Genomic DNA, 24,254 nt, shown 5'->3' with positions numbered 1-24,254 from the left:
GAGGTGGAAGGAAAGAAGAGAAGTGAGAAGCATATCTCAAAGCATCGGCTGTAGAGGGAACTTTGGGGAGCCCCCAGGAGAGCATCCCGGCTGGGATTTTTTCCAAAAGCCATCGGTGCTTTGCCTTGGAGGGCTCCTCACCGCCAGGGCTGATGAGCAAAACCATCCCCATCACGCACCGACAGCCTCTGCCTTAACCTGGCCCCGTGCCCCCGCCTCGGCCACCTGCAAACCCGGGGACAACCAGCCCCGTGGTGTCCCGCAGCACCCCGAGCCCCAGGTGCGGTGCTGGGGGGTCACTCTGTATGGTTAATGCCAGTGGGTTCATCCCCATGTCTCCTTCTGCATCCAAATCTCAGGGAGTGTAATGACAGGAGACACGGGGTAATGGTTTCAAACTGGAAGAGGGGAGATTTAGATGAGATCTGAGGAAGAAATTCTTGGCTGTGAGGGTGGTGAGCCCCTGGCCCAGGTTGCCCAGAGAAGCTGTGGCTGCCCCATCCCTGGAGGGGTTCAAGGCCAGGTTGGCCGGGGCTTGGAGCAACCTGGGCTGGTGGGAGGTGTCCCTGCCCAGGGCAGGGGGTGGCACTGGGTGGGCTTTAAGGTCCCTTCCAACCCAAAGCATTCTGTGATTCTGTGACTCTCTGCTGCTCCCCCCTCCCTTAATGGGAATTCCTTAATGGGAACGCAAACCAACACAGTTCTCCGCACAAAGTCCCTCCGACAGCGGCGTGTGGCTCCAAACCACAATAATCACAGCCAGCGTGAAAATAATCCCCGTCCCTTGTGCTGCGGGGGCTCCTGGGCAGAGCCAGACTCTGCCCCCAAGAGCAATACGTACCGCAAGGGCTCCCGTACGAAACGCTGCACATCCCCCCCGCAGTCCCCAGACCGCATCCCCATCTCTTATCAGCTCCGATCCACCACTCGCCCAGAGGAAGTCAAGAATAATTCCAGAAAAGCCACAATCAAGTGAGCGCTCAGGCCAGCAAAGTCTATTGTTCCTTTGTCTCTCAGTATATTATCTCTGTCCCCTGGGAGGCACATTATTGCCTGCAATATATAATGTGATTTGCTTGTTTTCCATGTCTGCCTCATTTTTCTTAGGCGCAAACACACGTGCATCTTCAGCCATGCATGCGTTCCTCCCATGAAAGAAGAGGAGAAGGATGGGAGAATATCTAGGATGGGAACGGGAGCTGGAGAAGCTGCAGGCAGCAGGAAAGGGGACAAAATGTTGTCTGGAAATTGGAAGGACACAGATAACCACTGAATGGAGGTGACTGGGGGAAAAAAAGTGGTCCTCCATCCTTCTTCCCTCTGGAGGAGGAGAAATCCCTCCAGACCTCAGTGACCAAACATCAGGCCCCGGTGAGTGCAGGAGCTAAAAGCAGCTAAATTAAAGCAGCTGAAGTCGGAGGTAGGGAAATAATATTGGAAATAAAATGGGAAATTTAAAAGCGGACATTTAAAATTGGAAAAAAATGGGGAAATAATTGGCAATAGTAATGGAAATACAGTGGATGCAGCAGGCTGAGACCCAGCCGGGCCACCCGGCCACTCTCGGGGAGTTTTGGACACCCCCCACCCCGTCCCTGCAGGTTTAATGGACTGACTGCCGGGGTCTGTTGGGAACAGGGAGCGGGGCTTTCTCCATTCCCAGCAGAGATAAAAGGATCCGGCCCCCCAAGATATTGCTGTGGAGTCCTAAACAATTCAACAGAGATTATTAAGTTTTGGGAAATACCGTGACATGCCCTATACTGCTGGAGATGCTTCATGTATATTTGCGTGTGTGCGCACGCATCAACGGAGAGCTTTATGAAAGAGCCAGACACCTCAAAGCTACCCCCCCCGCCGTTTTGAGAGCAGCGGTTCTTTCTTAAATTATGCTGAGAAGTGACTTCTTTATATATCACTACACGTTTCCTCCTGCTGCAAGGCCAAAAAATCCTCTGTCTGTATTATAAAAAAAAGAGAGCCTGACCTCAGGCTATGATCTAAAATATATGGAGTCACACAAGTTCACCCTCGCAGTCATTCTTCATCCTTCCTTCGCCAATTCTTCGCCCTTTTGCTAAATGAAACTTTAATGGCTGGAAAAGGGCTCCCTACTTTCGTTCCCGGAGCAAAGCAGTCAAGTGCGAAGAGGGCAAAAGTTTCCAGAAAATAGAAAGCTTAAAAAGATTCCTCCTAGCCTAATTTGCAAGTTCTGGGCAAGGCAGAAACCGCGCCGAGGAATGGCACCCTGCCCTCCTCCAGCCCCGCGGTCTGTGGAAGGGTTTGAGCCACGGCTCACGAGGTCGTGCATTAAGAGCTCTTTTCTGTGCTCAGCTATTCCACCTCCTCCCAGGGAACGCATCAGCATCTAACCCGGTACCTAATGGAGTCATCTGGCACATTTCAGGAAGTTTTAGTTGACGGCAGATGTGAATTTCATGAGGGAATTGTGCGGCATCTCGCTCAGGTCCGGCGGATCCGTACCACGATCACCTTCTCGTCGCTGCTCGGGGGAGGCAGAAGTCGTCGCCTGGGCATTAGTGTGACACCAAGGGTTCTAAGTATGAATCGAGATCGTTAATGTGGGGAAAAAAAAAAAAAGGAAGAAAAGTGCCTTCCAGAACATGAATGGATGAAAAAACCCACTTAGTGACCTCAGCTTCACGAGTCAACTTGAGTCATTTGGATCCAGGCCAATAAACCCTCATCTTCCTCACGCACACCCGAACTGGCATGGGCTGGGGGTTTCACATCGGCTCCTGAAGATGACCCCCAGCCCTCTCGTTCTGCAGGGCTGCCCTGCTTAGCAAGCCCAACCCTCCTTCCCCCTCCATTTCTCAGCATCCGCAAAGGGGAGAAAACCCAGCTCCCTCTTTCCTTGCGCATCCCCCGGGAAAATGTAAGGAGATGCAGGAAAAACTGGCGAAGCCCAGGCTGATGCTCTTAACCAGCAGCAGGGATTTCAAATCCATGCTGACACCGTGGCCCACCGTGGGGGGGGTGACAGTCGGGCATCACCCCGCAGTTGGGGCACGGGGGTCTCACCTGGCAGGGCAGCGGCACCACGGGGACCCTTGGCGTGGTGTGATCTTTCCATCCCCATGTGAAGAGCTTTGAACTGGGATTGCGTGTCTCGGGAGCCCAGGTCTCGCCGAGAAGCAGCGAGACGTCTGCTCTTAAGGCACTTTGGAAAGCCCAGACAGGACCCCTGGAGATGAAGATTTTGAAGTGTGATCAAAGGCTGGTGGAGATAGCAAGGAGGATTAATGCTTTTGCACAGTGAGAGCTGCTTAGTTATTCCAGCGGGGCTTTTTTCAAAGGGGCCTAAGGGAGTTAGGCACTTAAGGCTCACTCGGATCCTTTATTTAGTTTGCAAATCCCGCGCTGGAGTGAGTAGTGCAGGAGTGTGACCCCTGAAGCGTTACTTTCCGAGCGTGTCTGCTTGAGTGAAAGGCTGAATTGATTCTGGCCGCGTTGGTGGCCTCCTGCAGCTGCTCCTTCTCCCTGCCGGAGGGAGCGAGCTTGCTGGTGGAAACAGTTGAGGGTACAACGTCTTTAAAGAAATAAATAAGGGCCCAAGAACATACTGAACACTGGGCTGCGTGTTCAGGGGAAATGGCTGAGAGCGGCTCCAGGTCTGATTCCTTCCATGGGGGTTAAGGCTGGACATAATGTGCTGGAAGATGCTCCTGGCGGCAGATCCAGACTTTGAGAGCGACCTTCAGCTGAGCGAGCAGTGCCACTAGTCCTCTCCAGTGGGTCTCTCCGCGATCTCCAAGAAAGCTGCAGGAATCACTTATTTCATGAGTTTGGTTATCCTTCACTGGTCATGTCTCTCTGTACTTTTTTTCCCTCCATGGCCAGCCTTTTACAGTTAAAAAATGTAGAAAGAAGACACAGGGGGTTTTGTTCCCCAGATGCTTGCATGTCCATGGCATCTTAATCATTCCCACCACCGCCAATGCTATCATGGAGGGTTACAGCTCCGGGAAAGCGATACGAGGAAGCCGGAAAAAGGGCACAAACAATAAACAAAGAACCTGTTCTCATGCAAATGTTCCTCAGGACAATAATCATAATCATAGTTAAAAAAAAAAGAAAAGGGCAGATGAGAAACGCACACCATGGTCCGGCCGCAGCGAATGCTTTCCAAGCCTTCCCGCCAGGTCCCCCGGCTTTTATTTCATCTCCCCCATCACCGCAAAGTGGACAGGGACAGGGACAGGGACAGGGAGCCCCATCCGCCGAGCCCCCGGCACAACGCCAGCGGGTTCGGTATTGTTGGGAAACACGGCACACATGTGACGTGCTATTGTCCCTAATTTGATTAATGAAGCGATCACGCTAACGGGGCACTCCACACCCCCCCCCAGCACCTTGTTACTAACCCACGCCAGCAACTTCCCATCAGAGCATTAATTCCCCAGTACTTGCCTTTCCCAACCTTGTCAGGTAATTGTTTATGAAAAGATGAATGTATACAATAATACTGGGTGAAGGGAGCTGATGTATGTGGTGTTAATGAATGAAATAATCAGTTTGGTAATAACTGGCATGTGTATTTGTCAAAAGGGAACCAGCAGGACATTAGCATTCTGCAGCCACCGAACCTTTATCTCCTGGGCTTGTGTTTGACAACCGCCCCCAGATAGTCCATGAATAAAATACAGAGTAGTACCCAGACATAATTAAACTGCCAATGTGGATGTACCTAAATGAACTTGATATCTTAATGACACTAGATAGCATGCGAATAATGAAGGCGGCATGAAAAGGATGTGCATAATGAACACAGACATCCCGGCTGTCGCTGCGGAGCCGCCCGTGGGGACAGTCCTCGCCCCTGGACCTCCTCGTTAGTGCGCGGGGCATCACTGCGCTCCCACGCCGCGCGAGGGGCTCATCCACGCCGGGCTGAGCACAGAGCGGGGGCGAGGGCTGGGGTCCCGCAGTGCCGGCCGGGCTGCGGTCACAGAGGACGGGGTGGCGTGTGGGGACAGGGCTCTCAGAACCCCCTCCTCCAGAAATCGCTCCTTTGCCCCATCTCTCTGCACCGAATCCTCGCCGCTCCCACTGCATCTGCTCCTCCAGAGACCTCTGGCATGCTGTTGTGCAGCACAGACGTGATTTTTAGGAGCACTCAATATGATTAAATTACCAGACGTGTTCCTTTATTTTATTTATTTTTTTTTTTACAGCATGGAGATTGTTTTCCAGCGGAGAAGCGACTCCCTGGGGACGGGCAGCTCAGAGCAGCCCAACCACTGGATTGGCAACATGTCCCGAGGCAGCTCGGCAGCACGTGCAGAGCCACAACCCCTCCTCATCCCCATCACCCACCAATTCCAAGCCAGACGTGTCCTCTCCCGGCACCCATGGGTGCCATCCTCCCTCCGGAGGATGCTGGGTGCCCCCGGCAGACACCCACATGTCCCTAAGAAGCCGCTCTGGTGTCACGCTGCCGCTCGCCGGCGTTTGCTCCTGAAAGGCAAGGTTTCAGCCTCCTCCTTCGGGGGGGTTCACACGCCACACCGCTCAGAAGGTAATTGCCACTTATTGCTCTAATGGCTCCGATTTTAGCAGCAAATGAGTGATGTACAGTAAGTATCGGTCTTATTAAAGAAATAATAATGGGAAATTAGAGCACACACTACAGGGAAGGAACACTCCCCCGGTGACGTGGGATACAGCCGTGCTGGCGTTTGACAGCAGCAGAGTCCCTGCCGGCTGCTGATATAACTCCAATATATTTGAATACAATAAGTTCAGCGCGTCGGGAAGCAACCAGCTCAATACGGCTCGGTTTGCCCCGTAATGACTGAATCGACCGGTGGCTCAGAAATCGCTGCGAAGCCGGCATGGGAAATGTGAACTGGAACAGGTCCTATCTCCCTCTAAAAAGGAGATAAGGGAAAAACTGCTTAATGAAAAAGTAGGGGGAAAAAAAAAAAAAAAAAGTAGTACAGCGGGTTTTGGGGTAAACATCTTAAAAACCAGCAGATGATCCAGCCTGGACCACCACGGGGAAAGCCACCATGGGAAGCAACCTGCTGGGGGTAGCACAGCAAGCCGTGACGCGGGATGAAGTATTGAGATGGGTTAAAAACCAGAAAATGATGGGCCAGAAAAAGGGGAAAGGTGGCACCGCCTGCCCAAGAGGGACCTGGCCACATGCTACCACCACCCCGTCTTCAGCAATGAGGCATTACCAGGTCCCTACGAGGTGAAGCCTTCAACTTACCACGCGCTGCCTGTTTCCCCCCCCCGCTGAATATTTGGCCCCCGACTGCCCGTTATTTAACCATTGCTTTCCTCCCCAGGAAAGACGTCCCCATGGCGCACCCTCATTAGACCGTAATGGTGATTTCATTAGATTAAATAACTCCGATGATCCCCAGAGACCAACAGCACTTTAAACATAGAGCCTCGGAGTTAGAATTACCGTTATTTAACATTGATTAGATTACAAGGCAAATCCAATTTTTCCCCTAAACATATGATGGCTATGATTTGCCTGGTGGGAGATGTGAAGGACGGCATTCCTGGAATCCTGTGCTGAGGCGGGGCTGGGGGGGGAAGCCGTGCCTGAGTCAGCAATGTCGGGGTGACCCACGGGCTCGTGTCTGAAACCCTGCTGCGGAGAGAAGAATGGGCTCGGGGGTGTCCCCACCGTCCCTGCCCTCGCTGTGCTCCAGAGCCGGGGTGGGGGGGGTGGGGGGGCAGGTGGACCCGTATCTGCCGTGTCGGCTTATCACCCCCACTCCAGCAGGACTATCACCAGGAAATAATTGGGCCTCTTTGACCCATGGCCCTGCCGTGGCCGAGGCTGTTAATCACTCCTTAAAGCTCTCTCCTGGCCCTTTTTCCCTGGGTGCCCCGTGGCCCCCGGCTCCCAGCAAGGGACACGGCTGCGGCTCTGCCGGGGGTGTCTGGGGGGGCAGGAGGGAGCGAGAGCACCCACGTCTCTCCCTTCCCCTCATCCCCAGGATCCCATGGGAATCCGTTTTATGGCTCTGGGACGTGAGGGCTTGGAGCGGGCTGGGAAAGGTTGGTCAGGGCAGGAACCTCGGGGCTCCGCTGCTGAGTATGGGGGTACGGTAAGTGCCCCCTCCCCGAGGACGGAGCAGGGAGGGGATGGCTTTCAGTACACGGCGCGCTTTCCTTCCAAGCCCTTTCCTAGGATACGATGTGGGTTTAATGCCCGGTTTAGGAGAGCCGCCCGGACAGAGCTTCCTCTGGAGCCCTTTGTTGATGCGTCTTCAGGAAGCCAAGGGGTCAAACAATTCCTAAATGTATTCCCCACATTGGGCAGAGCCGCCTGCGGATCCAGGGATACCGGGCAACCCCAGCAGCCGCAGGCAGGCAAGAGCACAGCCCGCTCAGACAGACACACAGACAGACGGACAGACAGACTCCCGCGAGAGCAGGCTCGGCTGCCGCTGCACAACTCCCTGGTCTGACAAATCTGGCTTTATACTGGGGATGTGTAAGGAAAAGGGGAAGCTGCAGGAAGAGCTGGCTCCAGCAACCAAGGTGACCACAAAGGTGCCGACGAGCAGAGGCCAGACCCACCAGGGCACCCACCCCGGGCTGACCATGGGATATTCACAGAATCACAGATGGTAGGGTTGGCAGGGACCTCTGGAGATCATCCCGTCCAACCCCCTGCCAGAGCAGGGTCACCCAGAGCAGGTGGCACAGGAACGCCTCCAGGCGGGTTTGGGATGTCTCCAGAGACGGAGACTCCACCACCTCTCGGGGCAGCCTGTGCCAGGGCTCTGCCACCCTCACAGCAAAGAAATTCCTCCTCGTGTTTAGGTGGAACTCCCTATGGTCAAGTTTGTGCCCGTTACCCCTTGTCCTGTCCCCGGGCACCACTGAAAAGAGCCTGGCCCCATCCTCCTGACACCCCCCCTTTCAGTATTGATAAGCGTTGATAAGGTCCCCCCTCAGGCGTCTTTTTTCCAGACTAAAAAGACCCAAATCCCTCAGCCTTTCTTCACAAGAGAGGTGTTCCAGTTCCCTAATCAGCAGAAGCTCCCAGAGATGGAGGGGTGAAAAGGACCTGGGTCCTTATCCATACTGAAACACCCAGTGGGCTCCTGTCCGGGTCCAGACTCATCCATCCCACTCACCCAGGACGTCTCCAGGGGGTGATGGCCAGGAAAGCCCCTGGAGCAGCCAGGGTTGAGCGTGGCTCTGCAGGTCACCCAGGCTGGGGCTCCTTCATCTAGGCGTAGGCTTGCACCAGCTTGTACAATGCTGCTGGATTTGGCCAACGCTGCTTTCAGGGCTTTAATAAAATCCAGAGTCCCTCATAATTTTAAGCCAGATTTACTCCAGAGGAAACACACCCAAATTCCTTCCTCGCCTCTGCGATCACCACCCCTGATGCCTTTCCCATGTGCCTTCCTGGGGCTATGATGTGACCAAGCCCAGGCAGCTTCCGAGTGAGAGCAGGGCTGGGGACATTGCTCTGGGGTGACAGCCGAGGAAGCATGTGCTGGGGAGGTGCTTATATTGTCCAAAAATAAATAATAATTCAAAATTCCAGTGCTGCAATAGCATATTTCTTATGTACCAAAGAATCCAGAGGTTTTATGTCTGGCCTGCAGAAGCCGGCGGTGATGAGGAAGCACTGATTTCTTCCTCCCACCTCCGTTTTGGGGCAGGCTGGAAGGGAGGGCAACGAACGCTGGGTTTTACTGTCCTAAAGCCCCTCGAATAGCCGGGCTGCAGGGATGGGAGCGCCAGAAACGGGGACACATCCAGGCATCAGCTGTGACCCGGCAGTTCGCTGTCACTTGGCCAAACAACTCAACTGCAATTAGGAAGCAACGAGCGGATGAAGCTGGAAAACTTGGAGGCGCAGCCCCCCCTTCGGAACCCGCAGCTCACAGCGTGGTTGCCCGACCCTGCCGCATCGTGCCGCGCAGGCGGCCGGTCCCCACGATGTGACAGAGGGCCGGGACCCCCCGCGCAGGCAGGGCAGAGCTCAACCTGTCCGGGAGCCCAACGAAGCGGCTCCGGCGGCTCAGCAGGCTTTGCCGCCCGGGGCTGACCCTGACCCGTGGCACTGGAGCTGGTCAAACTCAATTAGCTGCTGCGCACGGCATGTGGGGCAGGCCGTGAAGTCCTTCCCCCTGGCTCGGCCCCTTGGGAGGCTCCCGGGCTGACCGCTTGTGTGTCCTACTAAATTCTTTCTTTCTGAGGCTCTTCCAGCGGATTTACTGCTGCTGGGAGGGCGGCAGAGCCAGGAGCAAGCAGGCAGAGCCCCATCACGACTTGTTGCGATGGCAGCTCTGGGGCCGAGCGCTTCTGCCCCCAGCCCGGCTCCCGTGCTGGGCTGAGCAGGAATCGCACCCCGTGCACGGGGAAAAAAACCATCTAAACACGATGTGACTCTGCGTCCGACTCTCTGCATCTGCCCGTGGTCAGGGCAAACGCACGCCGGAGAGGGCGATGCTGGAGGGAGGGATGCTGGCGCTACCCGACTGCAGCAAACCCAAGTCCCAGCCCCCCCAGAGCACCTTTAGCAGTGACCGTAGTATTCTGTGAGTGAGCTCGTCAGCATGACCCCATTTCACAGATGGGGAAACTGAGGCACAGGACAGAACAGGCCCTTGCTCACCGCCGCCCAGCCAGGCTGAGTGAGTGTCTCAAAGCCTCCTCGCTGCCCTGGACACGGCACAGGAGACAGCCAGCAGACACCGTCTGTGCCACGGCAATGCCCACGCCGTCCCCGGCGCTCAGCTCTCCTGTCGCTGCAGGCGCACAGCAAAATCCCATCTCCTGCCCGAGCCAGACCCTGCTACACTTGGCAACAGCGAGGTGGGAACCGGCCATCCTAGCTCAAAGGAGGAGCAGCAGCCTGACAAAACAACTCTTTACTGTTTGGTGTGAGGCATTTAATGTTTCACAGAATCATAGAATCATTTAAGTTGGAAAAGACCCTTGGGATCATCGAGTCCAACCATCAGCCCCACTCTACAAAGTTCTCCCCTACACCATATCCCCCCACACCACATCTAAACAACTCTTAAACACATCCGGGGATGGTGACTCCACCCCCTCCCTGGGCAGCCTATTCCAGTGTCCGACCACTCTTTCTGTGAAGAATTTTTTCCTAATGTCCAGTCTAAACCTCCCCTGCTGCAGCTTGAAGCCATTCCCTCTTGTTCTATCGCTAATTACCTGTGAGAAGAGACCAGCACCAACATCTCTGCAGTGTCCTTTCAAGTAGTTGTAGAGAGTGATGAGGTCTCCCCTCAGCCTCCTCTTCCTCAAACTGAACTGTCCCAGCTCCTTCAATCGCTCCTCATCAGATTTATTCTCCAGGCCCTTCACCACCTTTGTTGCCCTCCTCTGCACTCGCTCCAGCACCTCGATATCTCTCTCGTGTTGAGGTGCCCAAAACTGGACACGATACTCAAGGTGTGGCCTCCCCAGTGCTGAGTACAGGGGGACGATCACCTCCCTGCTTCTGCTGGTCACACTATTTCTAATACAAGCCAGGATGCCATTGGCTTTCTTGGCCACCTGGGCACACTGCTGGCTCATGCTCAGCCGCTTGTCGACTGGAACCCCCAGGTCCTTTTCTGCCAGGCAGCTCCCCAGCCACACTGCCCCAAGCCTGGAGCGATGCATGGGGTTGTTGTGGCCCAAGTGCAGGACCCGGCACTTGGCCTTGTTGAAGCTCATTCCGTTAGCATTGGCCCATCGGTCCAATCTATCCAAGTCTCTCTGTAGAGCCTCCCTATCCTCCCTATCCGTCACAGAATGGTTTGGGTTGGAAGGGACCCTAAAGACCATCTTGTTCCAAGCCCCTGCCCTGGGCAGGGACACCTCCCACTAGACCAGGTGGTGGTTTCATCCTTCACCTCTTTGCGACAACATGGAGAGATTACTCCAGGCAAGTTTGGTCTCTCTTTGGAGAGACAAGTGTTGGCAGAAAGTTTCCCTTCCAGCAGCCGCAGCACATGGGGCTGGGCTCCCGCTGGGCTCCCCCCGCCCTCCTGCCTGCCCCCCACCTGCACCCAGCACGACATCTCTCCTTCGCTACGTGACTTCCTGCCACAGGGAGCAGGACTGGGCGATGTGGCCGTCCCTGCCGTGCCTCTCCTGGGGGACACATCACCTTCCAGCCACCCAAACCCACAGATGGGCTGGGTTTTGTGTGATTGCTCAGAAACCTCTGGCAGCTCTTTAAAACCCGGGCAGGTTTGCACGGGGCGGAAGAGCAGGGCTCGTGCCCTCCATCCAGGCAGCAAAACCCTCCGGCAGACGGGCAGAAATGAAGAACTGGGGCAGCTGGACCTTAAACTGCTCTAGATGTTTGTCCTGACCCCACGGGGCCGGGTCGCTTCCAGCCCCTGCCTGCTGGGGAGCAGCCTCGGGTACCTTAGGAGTGCATAAATCTGAACTTCAGAAAGTTCAGCCATCCTTACCCAGCTCTCATGAGCCCCTAGGTGATAGGAGGTATCTTTTTTCCTTTGCATCTGGTATGGACTAACGCAGTCGCGCACACACGTCCAGGCCCTTCAGCGCAGGGGCTGACCGGGTGCAGGCGTTCGACGGTCATTTATACCGGAATGACCCAGACCGTGGGTGCAAAGCGCAACGCTCCCTTCTCCGCTCTCAACCACCAGCCATTCGATGCCAATGAGAAAAATTCATCTCCTCTCAGAAAGTGTATTTCTAACCAAATAACACCAATCATATTTTTCCCTGATAACAGTTATGGGAAGATGAGCCTCTCTGGGTCACCCCAGGGTCTCCCTGACCCCGTGCCAGCAGCAGGAGCAAACCCTCGGGTCGCTCCCAGCCAAGGCTTGGGGACTCCCTCAGCTGGACTTTGCTTCTCATCCCTCACCCTTAACAGCTCCTGACGCATCTTTGCTAAACGCTTCTGGAGCCCTTTTAGAGTCTTTTAGCCAAAAAACTCCCATGACAGCCAGTTTCACAATTTAATCTCACACTGAAAAAGTCCCTATTTCTGCGTCATTCCAAGATAGTACAGATGGAGACATGAGAGGGACAGCCGGTGCCTTCTCAGCCACTCCATGAAATCGCCCTCTCAGCAGCTTCTGGCCCCAGGCTGCAGGGAGAGGCTCGAGCAGAGCCCAAGAGCATCCTTCCTGGCAGAGTTTCACAGCTCACGGCCACTCGGTACCACAGCGCAGGAGCGCCCAGGAGGAGGAAACGTGAGATGGACAATGTGAGATGGACAATGTGAGATGGACAGTGAGCACCAAAGGAGATAAAGTGGACTTGTAGACACGGCCAATGCTGTGACAGCCAGGGGGGCTGGAGGAGTGACGGCCCCCAACCCAGAAGCAGGTGGAAGGGACTTTCCCAGCGCATGGTAAAGCTGTGTCATCTCTAATCATAGAATCACAGAATGGTTTGGGCTCCAAGGGACCTTAAAGATCACCCAGTTCCATCCACCTGCCCTGGGCAGGGACACTTCCCACTAGATCAGGTTGCTCCGAGCCCCGTCCAACCTGGCCTTGAGCACCTCCAGGGATAGGGCATCATAATGCGTCAGCGAAGCAAGAAACCCAGTAAACCCCATGAGCTGAGGCTGTGGGAAGAGCTGGTCGCTGCGCCTAATGCAGCTGGGCTGAGGAAGAGCCAGCACTGCGGCACCAGTGCACCCGTGAGCATCTTCCTCCTCCTCCTCTTCCTCCGTGCAGCCCCGCCCTGCTGGGGAAGCTGGTTGGGACAGGGCACCCAGGGCAAGGAGACGTTGGTGGAACCGGCGTTCACAAGCCGGGTCTCACCAAGCCCTGCGGAGGAGGCGGCTGATCCGGCCACTGACCCCAGCCCAGGCTCCTGTCCCCCAGCTCGGCATGTCACTGCCCGTGCTCTGCCCGCCGCGTGCAGTAAGACTTGGCTTGTGGTTTTTGCCTTCTCCAGAGATGAAGAAGGAGCTAACAACCATTGTCACGCAGGGACAAGACCAATAAATACCAGGCAAATATTTACAGACAAATATTAATATTCACGCAGCGCAGTTCAGCAGTGCAAGAGGGCAAGAATATTGCACATCAGCTTTATCCCTTGCCGGGACACGCAGCTTTTGCACAGAGAAAAACCCAAATCATCTTGCAGACCAGAAGAAAGACCACTTCCCAGCCATCAGGAGGCCACAACCCCGAGTCTCGTGGTTGGTCTCTGCCAGCAGCACGGTGCCCAGCAGGTAGATGGATGGGGAACAAAGATAACTGGAGCCCGTTGAAACCGCAGAGTTCATTTTTAGGGGCAGAGACTAGAATTACCTGAGCTGGAAGTTAGCCCGGACACGGGGATTAGCACCCTCAACCCTTGTAAGAGGAGTCAGGGGAACTTTCCATGACCTTCAGCATGAGGAGCGGGTTGAGGAGCCAAGCAGCACCTAGGGGGACACGGCTGATGCCGACGGAAGCTCAGCACACACCAAACACCCATCGCTGATGCTTGAACCAGACAGTCATCCTTCCCACCACAGTTAGAGACCAACAGCAGCGTGGAGCTAGATGCCAAGAGGTCCCATGTGCTGAGCCTTGCCCTGCCAGAGGTTCTGGGTGCTTTTCTGCCTGTTTTGTCACTGGTAGAGCGGAGTGTCCTCCATTCCACTAGCACTGCTGATGGCCATGTCACTGTACTAGCCCAGGGACTACAGAATCACAGAGTGGTTCGGGTTGGAAGGGACCTTAAAGATCATCTAGTTCCAAGCCCCTGCCCTGGGCAGGGACACCTCCCACCAGACCAGGCTGCTCCAAGCCCCGTCCAACCTGGCCTTGAACCCCTCCAGGGATGGGGCAGCCACAGCTTCTCTGGGCAACCTGGGCCAGGGGCTCACCACCCTCACAGCCAAGAATTTCTGCCTGATATCCAACCCAAATCTCCCCTCTTGCAGTTTGAGGCCATTACCCCCTGTCCTGTCATTACACTCCCTGATCCAGAGTCCCTCCCCAGCTTTCCTGGAGCCCCTTTAGGGACTGGAAGGTCTCCCCGGAGCCTTCTCTTCTCTGGGCTGAGCCCCCCCAGCTCTCTCAGCCTGTCCTCACAGCAGAGGGGCTCCAGCCCTCTGATGATCTGACTAGACCGCAGGGGGACAGCCCTGTCACAGCTCTGCCAATCCCTCCTACCGGCACGGTTTTGGAAGGCGAGAAACACCATGGCGAGGCCACTGATGCTGCGTTTGTGGCTCAGAGGAGGGAGATCTCCCCCACTTCTGGCTTTGGCACATCATACGGCTTCCTCTCACCATCACCAGTTTTACCTATGCAAATCACAGCGTGTTAACGGCACGATACTAATTGCACCCAGGGTAACCCACCGCTCCCCCCGTCCATGGGCACAGGTCCAGTAGGAGCAGGGGACAGCCATGCCTTGCTGCGCTGGGTGACCCGGGGTCCTCCAAAACACCTTTTTATTGAGGCTTCCAGCAAAACTTGGCAAGGCACAACCCGGAGTCCGGCAAAGTTTGAGACCGAAGGGATTTAAGGAGCAAATTTCCAGCCGGGGAAAGGACTCCGGAGCCAACAAAAGTCCATATGCAAAATGGGGAAAGCGGCATCTCCAGGCGGCATGTTACAGGGGCTCGGAGCACGTCAGCGTCATGGGGTCGCTGATCCTGGGGCATGTTTTTGGGGGTCCCAGCAGAGTCAGGTCACCTCCGCGGGCTCTCTGCACACCCCTTCTCCCCGGCAGTCGCATCTCCTGCCTTTTGCTCCCTTGCCTGGTGCCGGAGGGTCAGGACACAGAGCTTCTCCCGGGCTGGAAATGCAGACGTTCCCTCACTTCTTGAACTCTGAGCTGGAACATGCCAACACCTGGGGATTCCTCCCCAACAAGGGCTTCCCAAACAGTCCAGTTCAGACCGTGCAAAAGTGTTTAAATAACACGGAAAGATGCTGGGATGCAGTATTAAACGTTACGATACAACACCATGAAAGCAGAAATGAAATGTTAACGACAAAACGCCACATTTGAGAGCCCAAAGATGCGCACGTGAGCGTACACATACACACACACACAAACCGGCAGATAAACACGGAAGTCAATACAATCAGATTTGATGTTTTCCCATAAAAGGCTTCCCCAGAGAGCACGGGCTGCGGGAGGGAGCCCTTTTCCAAGGGGCGATGTCAGAACAGATCAGCCTGGCTTTTGGAAATTTTCAGCAAAAAAAGATCCCATGAAAGAGCTATGTGTGTGTGTCTCTCTCTCTCTATATATATATTTATATAAAAAAAAAAAATATATATTTATATAAAAAAAAATATATCCAGCTTCCCATCACGATGTTGCGCCTTGAACCTGAACATCTCTTGCCAGGGGAAGGTGTGGGAAGGGTGGTTGTGGTCAGACCTGATCCAGCTGTTGGCATCCCAGTTTCCAGCCACCGGCTTCACACAAGGAGAGCGTCCGGATGCCCGGAGTTGCCCAGGTGGGATTTTTTTATGCAACGCTTGGGCACGGCTGCTCGACAGCGGGGAAAACAACCACGTGAGGTTTCCAAAGCTCCCCCGGGGCAGCGATGGGAAGTTTCTCCTTTATCTCCCACCAGAGACGTACCCGGCAGCAGCCTCGAGCCCGGGGGAGTTTGAGCAGGGATCTTTATATCTCTGCAACAGATGGTGTTGCAACAGAAAGAGCACGTTCTGAATCTCCTCACTTCCAGGAAACAAGAAGGATGGTCTTGCCATGCATGAAGGGAACGGGCGATTTCTTTTGCTGAAAGATTTCCTCCCGCAGAATGGCATCACTCGGTGAAAGAAACGCCAAGAATAATTCACTTCCTCAGGCAACTCTATTTATATTCTCACTGCGGGCACCGTCCTGCTCACGTCCTCCCCGGGGAGTCGCAAGGGCTCAGGAGGGCGCAGCTTGGAGGTTAACATGCTTAACGCCAAACCACGGAAAACTGAATTTCCCGGGAGCTGGGTTTTGCAGGAGACAGGCAGAGACACCGCCACGGTCCCCGGGGTGACCCTGCTCCTACAGGCCTTGCATGAACAGCCCCACTGACCCACAGGGGGCTTTGTAACGAGGTAAGACACCCCCCCGCCCCCAGTATCCAACCCCAGCAATGCAGCTTTAACTGCAACCTAATCCACTTCCCTTCCATAATACCTGCACGGAATGAGAATTTGCGGAGATTTATGGCCACAACAACCGGCCCCGCTCCCCCTCGCCAGCCTCCGCCGTTTCCCCGTGAAAGCAGTTTGGGTTACCTCGATATTCTCCAGGGGAAAGGCATAATTAGCAGCTCAGGAGCTTTAATGCCTGTGTCAGGGAGGGGGCTCACGGGGGTTTATTCTCAGGTTTTTCTGCTCACTTCTTGTTTGCTCTGAACTCTTTGGAAAGGCACCAGCTCCCTCCCCCTCCCCAGACCTAACTGCTCTTATTATAGACTTCAAAAGGTCGGGGTGAAATCCTAGCTCGGCTGCGGTGAACAGACGCACCGGTGGCGATGGTGCAGCCGCAGCGCGGCCCCGGACCCCGGACTCCAGGCAATTACTCCCAGGAGCCCCCCCGAAGGCAGCAGAGCCGACGGCAGGAGGACGGGCTACGTCCATAGGTGAGGATTTGCAAGATCTGACCTTAAAGGAGGACTAGTTCAAGGAGGTTTAAGGAGGGTGAATCTGCTGCTTCTCTGACGAGTATCACAATTTTTGCCATAAAAGGGCTCTCGCCCCAGCCAGCTGGAGCTTCGCTGCTTTTCACGAGACCCGGCTCTATGAGTTCAACTGACAAAATCTTGGACAGTTGAGGCCATATTTTCGAGATTGCTCAGCACCAGCAGGCAGGGCCAGGGGAGCCCCGGTTTCCAAGTGCCCCAGGCCGAGCCATGGGGTGGATGAAGATGGTGCCGATCCTCTCCAGGCTCCTGCACCCCAGGGACGGGGGAGTGAAGCCGTACTGAAGAGGAGGACGGGTTCTATTGACTTCTGAACCTCTCCTGCACATCCCCGTGCAGACCAGAGGATCTGCTGAGAGAAGAGTCCAATAAAACCCCGAGTGCTTATTTTGATGCTTCCTAATGGGAATGGGGTTGACCTCTGCTTCTACGCCAGCTCAGGAGCTCACCCTGTCATCAGGAATGGACATGAACCCTGGATACGAACTTCTCCGCTGACCGAAAATAATAACCCTTTGGGGACTTTTTTAAGGAGGAAGAGGAGAAAGAGCCCAGCTGCAGCTCTTCGCACCTAGATCTTGCTGGTGGTGTGTATCTGGGCAGTGCCATCCCTGGATCCATCAGGCATGCACAGTAGATGGCACTCCACCTCGCCATGAGAGGACAGCGAGAAGCTGTGCCAAGGCTGCAAGACCTCTGCCAGCAGCTCTGGTGGGGCTCACCTGCTTTGGGTGTTATTTAACACAACAGCATGGCCCAACAAGCTCACCCTCCATATACCTCCCCATCTCTGTGCCGGAGAGAGGTGCCACAGACTCACAACCCTGCTGTTCCACCCCTGCAGCAAAGGGCAGCGACTTCCCTCCCACTTTACAGATGGGAAAACCGAGGCACACCACGACATCTCCCCAGCATTAGGGTGCCAACCTTCAAACTACTTCAAATTTTTACCGAAATGCCTTGGAGTACCCGAGTCCAGGTCACACACAACGGCAGCGGCAAAGCACATGAGCGCCAGAACCAGCGACTGTCTTTTTATAACGTACTCCGTGAGCCCAGCCCTGGCCTCATCGGCCTTTCCAATGAGCTCCTTCTTCCCCTTGCTCTTCCCCAGTGAGGAATCTCCTCATAAACCCACCTCATCCTCCATCTCCAACAGCTCCTTGGCCAGGAGACCCATGCTGCCCAACCAACAGACATGCTCTCCACCGTCCTTGCGCCTGTCTCAGCCTACATCCAGCTGTTGTTTACAGCGAATTACCTGCGCTTTGGGGACAAGACCATCTTTTGTTCCCTTTTTATACAGCACCTGGCACCCTGAGCAGCTTGGTACGGGGAGGTGTCTGATTACACAGCTAATAAATAAACAAGGACCTTGATCCTCTTCAGCATGTGGTTGTCCAAGGCTGCAATTTCCAGAGAAACTGCTCCAGGCTGCGCTTGATGCTATTAGTAATTCAGATGTGTTTGGGAGACGAGATGTTCCCAGGACGAGGAGCAGGTGCTGCTAAACCAGCCCTTCCAACAGGCAGGCGTGCACGCAGCAGGGAGCGGAAAACCCAAACCGGCTCAAACTCCGTGTCCAACGGCACAACCCATGCTCCGGGCTGGGCACAGCCTGAACGCAAGACCTGGTGTTCCTTGCAGAGGCTGCAAGGATGGCCGAGGTAAGGTGGGGGAGAAGATCACTGCAAGGCAACTATATCATCTCCCTCCCGCAGGGGGTTTTGCAGCAAGGTCTTTCCTCCCGGTGGCCATCGGGTCCTGCTCCACCTTTCAGGAATTGTACTGGTTCCCCCGTGTCCCCCCGGCATCATCCACATGCTCCTGCCTCCCACCCCCACGCTCCCATGCCACTTCCATGCTTACAAAGCACCCCGAGACTGCGCTGCCGAATTACGGCGACCGCAAAACCCCGTGGACCTGCAGGCCATCCGCTGCTGCAGGAGCTCCTCCGTCCCCAGGGCTCCGATTTCACCCTGGTTTGAGGCACTGAGGCTGGGAAACAGCACAACAAGGTGGGACCCAGCTGCTCCCAGCTGCTGTAAGCACGTGTCCCCCCCTAAACAAACCTCCTTTTCCTCTGCCCCCTCAGCAACCGAGATGTTCTCTGTTCCCTTTGACTCAGAAACATCAGTGCTTGCCTCGATTAAAAAGAAGAGGAAAAAAAAAAACCAACACAAAAGCCTTGGAGAAAAATCCCAAGAGGACACTAATTAGGAGACAGAACTCCCCAGCTCTGGAAGCATCGGGGAGGAGCGATACTTAAACTCCCAACCTGATGGAGTAACTTTGAATCACCTTTCATCTTCCCCTGGATCGGGTGTAATCTAACGACATTAGCTTGGCTTCGCTCTAGTGAAATTGGCATCGGTGCGACGGAGGCAGGGAGATTAAAACATACGAAATAAATGTTCCTGGGGTGACTGACAGTATAATGACATTCCAACAGGCAGCTCAATCAGCGCGAGACTAACAAAGGATCAGAGGGAACCAGCCAGACTCACAATATCACCCGCAAATAGATATATTTTTTTTTAATCCAGACATATTTTTTTTTTTTTTTTTTTTTTAACTTGACTGTTTTAGCACCTCTTCTGGGAGTTTTCCCCAGCTGTATTCCAGGTGGGTGATGGCAGTTCAACTCTATTAAAGCCCGTGCTCACCTGCTATTGAACTCCATTAGCTCAATAGCCTTGTTCAGGGCTGGAGCAGAGATTTCTGCGCTGGGACGTCAATGCGAGCGTTGTGGGCTGCCCCCTCCCTCCTTTTGTCCCCGTACGAAGAAGGGACTTGCAAGCCCGAAACACAGAAAGCTGCTTTCGGCACACAACTTCCCTTGGTATTGAAGCCACACGCGGAGGTGTCACACTTCCCAAATTAAATCACTGGGATTGTTTTTTTATAAAATCAGCCTCCCGGTAGGACGGCTGCCTCTCACCCAGGCACGGTGTGGGCTGTAAGAGCCGAGCGATTATCCCCCTTGATTGAACGGCCAGCGTTTCCGCGCCTTGCGTGGCACCCCGGTAGGTGACGGGACTTTCACGTGCTGAGCCCGTGCCTCGCGAGCTGCTGCCCTCCGGGTACCGCCATCTAACCAGCCCCTTCGGAGCACCATCCCGCTGCCCCAGCCCCGATCCACCCTCACACCCTGTTTGTTTCCAGGAGGAACCGGGGCTCCCCTCGAGCCCGAGACCCCGCAGCCATGGTGCTGGTGTGGCATCCTTGCCACAGCCCACCTCCGCGCTCTACTGACACCGGCAGCGACCATCAGCCGGGAAGGCTGGCTGCCTTTTCCCCATTTCCAAGCCTTTGTCGCTGCAAACCAAGAGGGTTTGGGGGTTTTTTTGTTCCCTTGGACGGGACTTCCTGCGGGCGCTGAAAGCAAACCCAACTGTTTATACCTTGTAATGATGCTGTTTAGTCTGACTTGCCGGGAAACAGAAACGCACGTGAAACCTAAGCCTCTGATGCCAAAGATAAGAAATCGGGACCCCCGGCAAACATCTGGCCATTTCCCCGGCACTGAACTCGCCGCAAAGATTACCCGTGGAGAGAGACAGATATTATTTTAAGTATTTATAACAGGCTGGTAACCGGTTACCAGCGGGCTGACACTGCAGCTCTGCCATCACGACGGGACTCTGGGTGTTGGTAAAGATTACTCATACAAGCGAAGCCGGCAAGATTAGGTCTCAAAGGAATAATCCCGTACAAAGAATTCACTGTACCTCAGCCTCCACAGGGCTAATAAAAAAAAAAAAAAAAAAAAGAGACGAAATTCAGTACATCAAATACCAGAACAAACAAACTGCAGCAATTAATGGGAGAGCTCATGTACCAAATGCTAAAACATAACGATTACACAAACAGCCTGCAGGGCAGCACCTCCAATGAGTAAGAGCTGCAAGATCAAGACCAAACCTCTGGAAAATTAAATCCCCTGCACGGAGGGCTGTACTATGCCCTAAATGCCTGTGGCTCCTCCTCTGTCTAGGTCCCCGCTCAGGCACTGTTTCCAGAAGCGGGTCTATTCCGCTGCCATCTGCTCCTCAAGGCTTGGAGAGCATCTTTGACAAATGAGCTTTTCTGCATATCCACCATAGATTTCAGTAGATGCCACCCCAAAGCCGCGTGTTTATTTTTCAAAGTCAAGACTCGATTAAAGTTCTCGAGGTTTTTCAGATTCGTTTTTAATGTTTCCTTTCTGATACGGGGTCAGCATGTGGAAATTGGATAAGCGCGCGCTAAAAATATAATTCTGTAGACAGCTTCAGCCCACACGAAAGGAAATCTTTCTTCTCGGAGAACCCACACTCTGCCGCCTGCAAAAACCCAGCGTGTCTCTGACACCGGCGGATACACCAGGAAGCTCATCATTTCCACGTGTTAAGACTTTTACATAAACACTCGGACTGTCAGTACTATCCTACTCCACATTTCAATGCCGTCACCGCAAGCTGAGCCAAAATCATCCTCTCCTCTCTGCTAATAGCTGGGCTTAACATGAAAGTAAAACAAGCTCCGGGGGTACCCGAAATCCTCTCCTTTTTGCTTGTTCATTCAAAAAAGCCACAAACACAGACACACTCTGCAAAAGAGCAGTTTCGCCCCCACCCTAACCAATCCTCTCCATAGGAATCTGCCAGAAGAGGCTCCTCTATTAACTTTAAAATGCACGAGGAAAACATCTAAACAACATTAATGAGAATCCTGCCTCTTGGCTTTAACATTTTACTGTCTTGTTTTAAAGGGGATACTTTCTATTTGGTTCAATAAAGCACTAATTAAATGAAAGAAGAACCCCATCTACCTTTTTGCTCGTTTCTTAGACAAGGCGAGCACCTGGGTTACGATCCTGGAACTGACATTTTGGGTTACTGGGCTGCTGAAACATTTGCATGGGAAATACGGGTTTTTTTCTCCACACTGAATATAGTTAAAGTCGCTTTTAACAGCTGCATCTCCGGGCGGGGAGTTGCGGGAGGTGACGATACGATGATTTCCAAGGGGAGGCAGCCGGGGCTGGGAGTTAGATCAGCCACAGGTTTTGCAAAGCCACCCCCAAGAAGAGCCCGGGAGCAGCAAGATCTTGGGGGGGGGCTGTGCTCCTTTTCGGGGGGGGGGGGGGGGGGGCAAGGATTAACTTTGCCTCAGCATCCACATGCAGTCCCCAGGGTGATGGAGCACCCACTGCTCTTCCCATGAACCCCACCTTGCAGCACCGCGGGCTGCAGGGGGGAATCCCTGGGGGGGGGGACACTGCTCCGGGGCAGGAGGGCTGGGGGGTGGGCTGGGCAGCGGGGCTGGGCGTCGGGGGGAGAGGAGGGGTGGGGGGTTAGGGGATGGGGTGGCGGGGAGCAGGGAGGAGGAGGTGGGGGGGGAGAGAGAAGGGGATTTGGGAGCAGGGATGGGAGAGCGGGGGGAGAGAGAGGATGGGGGGAGAGGGGCTGGGGGATCTGGGAGCGGGGACGGGGGAGAGAGAATGGGGCGGAGAGCTTGGGGAACTGAGAAACGGAGAGCGGGGCCGGGGGAAGCGAGGGTGGGGGATTTGGGGAGTGAGAAAAGGATGGGCGGGTGGGTCTGGGGAGCGGGGACGGGGCTCCGGGGAGCAGCGATGGGGCTTGGGGGGGGGGGGGAGTAGGAGGGGTTGGGGGTCGGGGAGACGCGGGTGGGCGGCGGAGGGGCTCGGTGGCCAGCGGGGGGCACTGCCGGCTCGGCCACGGCCCCGGCCCCGGTGTCGCCGCGGTGTCGCCGCCCGCCCCAGCCCGTCCCGTACCTGTACCAGGCGAGTCCCCGCTCGTAGTTGCGGTCGAAGAAATGGGGCTCGGCCCCGACGGCTCGGACGTCGGGATGCACCCGCAGGAACTCCAGCAGCGCCCGCGTCCCTCCTTTCTTCACCCCGATGATGATGGCCTGCGGCAGCCGCTTGGTGCCCTCGCCCAGCAGCAGCGTCAGGGTGCCGGGGGTCCCCGCCGCGCCGCCCCCGCCGCCGCCCGAGCCGCCGGCCCGGCTCCCGCCGCCCCCGGCCGCCACCTCCTGCCCCGGCACCGCCTCCTGCCGCCGCCGCCGCTGCTTGAGCCGCTGCAGCAGCCGCTTCCTCCGCGCCGCCGCCGCTTGCCAGGGGGGCAGCTCGGCCGAGCCCCCCAGGTACCCGCCGCCGCCGCCCTCCTCCTCCTCCGAGGCGGCGCCGGCAGCGATGATGGGTCCGGGCAGGGTCTGGCAGCGGTCGGCCAGGCAGTAGAAGACGTAGAGGGACATGAGGAGGGAGCAGAGCATCACCAGGAACTTCTTGAAGATGCTGCGGGGCAGCGGCTCGGCGGCGGGGGGGGGCCGCCGCGCTCACGGCCATGCTACCCCGAGGCGGCGGCCGGGCGCCTTGGCCATGCTCCGCGGCCGCCCCCCCCGGCGCGGCCCCTCCGCGCAGCGCTCAGCGGTGGCGGGGGGCTGCGCGCTGCCGCATCCCCAGCGCGGGGGGGACACGCCGCGGCGGCGCTTCAGGGGGGCATCCCCCGACGGGGAGGGGGGGGTAGAGGGGGGAGCCGCCCCCGCTCCGGGCCCGGTCGGGGAAGCGGTGCCGGGAGCCCAGCGGTGCCGGGGGCTCGGCGCGGGGCTCCCACGTGCGGCACCCGCCGCGGCAAACTTCGGCGGGGACATCGCCGGGTGCGGGGCGGAGCGGGGCGGGCGGGGCGGGCCAATGGCGCGGCGGGGGCGGGGGGCAGAGCCGCCCCCGGGCCGGCCCCGCAGAGCCGCGGGGTGCGGGGGTGGTGCGGAACCTCCCTTCCTCCACCCCCCCCGGCGGGGAAGCCGCCGCCGACCCCCTTCGAGTGGAGCGGGGTGCGAGGGTGCCCCCGAGGCTGTCCCGGGGACTGTCCGGGAGGCTGTCCCGGGGGGTTGAGGGATGCAGGGGGGTCCGGGAGGCTGTCCTGCGGGGTGCGGGGGTGCCCCGGAGCCTGTCCCGGGGGGTTGAGGGATGCAGGGGGTCCGGGAGGCTGTCCTGGGGGGTGCCCCGGAGCCTATCCCGGGGGGTAGAGGTATGCAGGGGGGGTCCATGAAGCTGTCCTGGGGGGTGCGGGGGTGCCCCGGAGCCTGTCCCGGGGGGTAGAGGGATGCAGGGGTGCCCAGAAGGCTGTCCTGGGGGCTGTCCGGGAGGCTGTCCCGGGGGTTGAGGGATGCAGGGGGTCCGGGAGGCTGTCCTGGGGGGTGCCCCGGAGTCTATCCCGGGGGGTAGAGAGATGCAGGGGGGGGTCCGTGAGGCTGTCCGGGGGGGTGCGGGGGTGCCCCCCAGGCTGTCCTGGGGGGTAGTAGGATTCAGGGGTGCCCAGGAGGCTGTCCCGGGGGGTAGACTGATGTGCGGGGGTCCGGGAGCCTGTCCCGGGGGATAGAGGGGTGCGGAGGTTCCCGGGAGGCTGTTGCGAGGTTGCCCCCCAGGCTGTCCCGGGGGGTAGAGGGGTGTCCCGTGGGGCAGAGAGGAGCCCTCAGCTCTCTCCAGCTTTTCTCTCGGCGCTGACTGACTTTCCAGCCGCCCGCTGGAGCTGCAGTGGGAAATCCAGCCCGCCGCCTGCAAACAGGCTCGTTTGTCAGCCAAACTCTGCAGGACTTTTCTGTTAAGTTTTGCAGTGTG

At 56.4% G+C, this 24,254-nt stretch overlaps 1 protein-coding gene across 1 annotated transcript in view; it reads right to left on the bottom strand.

Moving 5' to 3' along the window:
• Positions 1 to 22,982, bottom strand: part of HS3ST3A1 (heparan sulfate-glucosamine 3-sulfotransferase 3A1) — a 39,080-nt gene extending 16,098 nt beyond the window's left edge. The window contains 2 exon segments of the mRNA XM_054221814.1: positions 22,410 to 22,960; positions 22,962 to 22,982. Of these exon segments, the coding sequence (XP_054077789.1) occupies positions 22,410 to 22,960; positions 22,962 to 22,982 (572 nt within the window).
• Between the last annotated feature and the right edge of the window lie 1,272 nt (positions 22,983 to 24,254).

This window comes from Rissa tridactyla, chromosome 15 (genome assembly GCF_028500815.1).
Source record: "Rissa tridactyla isolate bRisTri1 chromosome 15, bRisTri1.patW.cur.20221130, whole genome shotgun sequence".
NCBI lineage: Eukaryota > Metazoa > Chordata > Aves > Charadriiformes > Laridae > Rissa > Rissa tridactyla.
The sequence above is the reverse complement of the archived record's forward strand: the minus strand, read 5'-3'. Positions and strand labels throughout refer to the sequence as shown.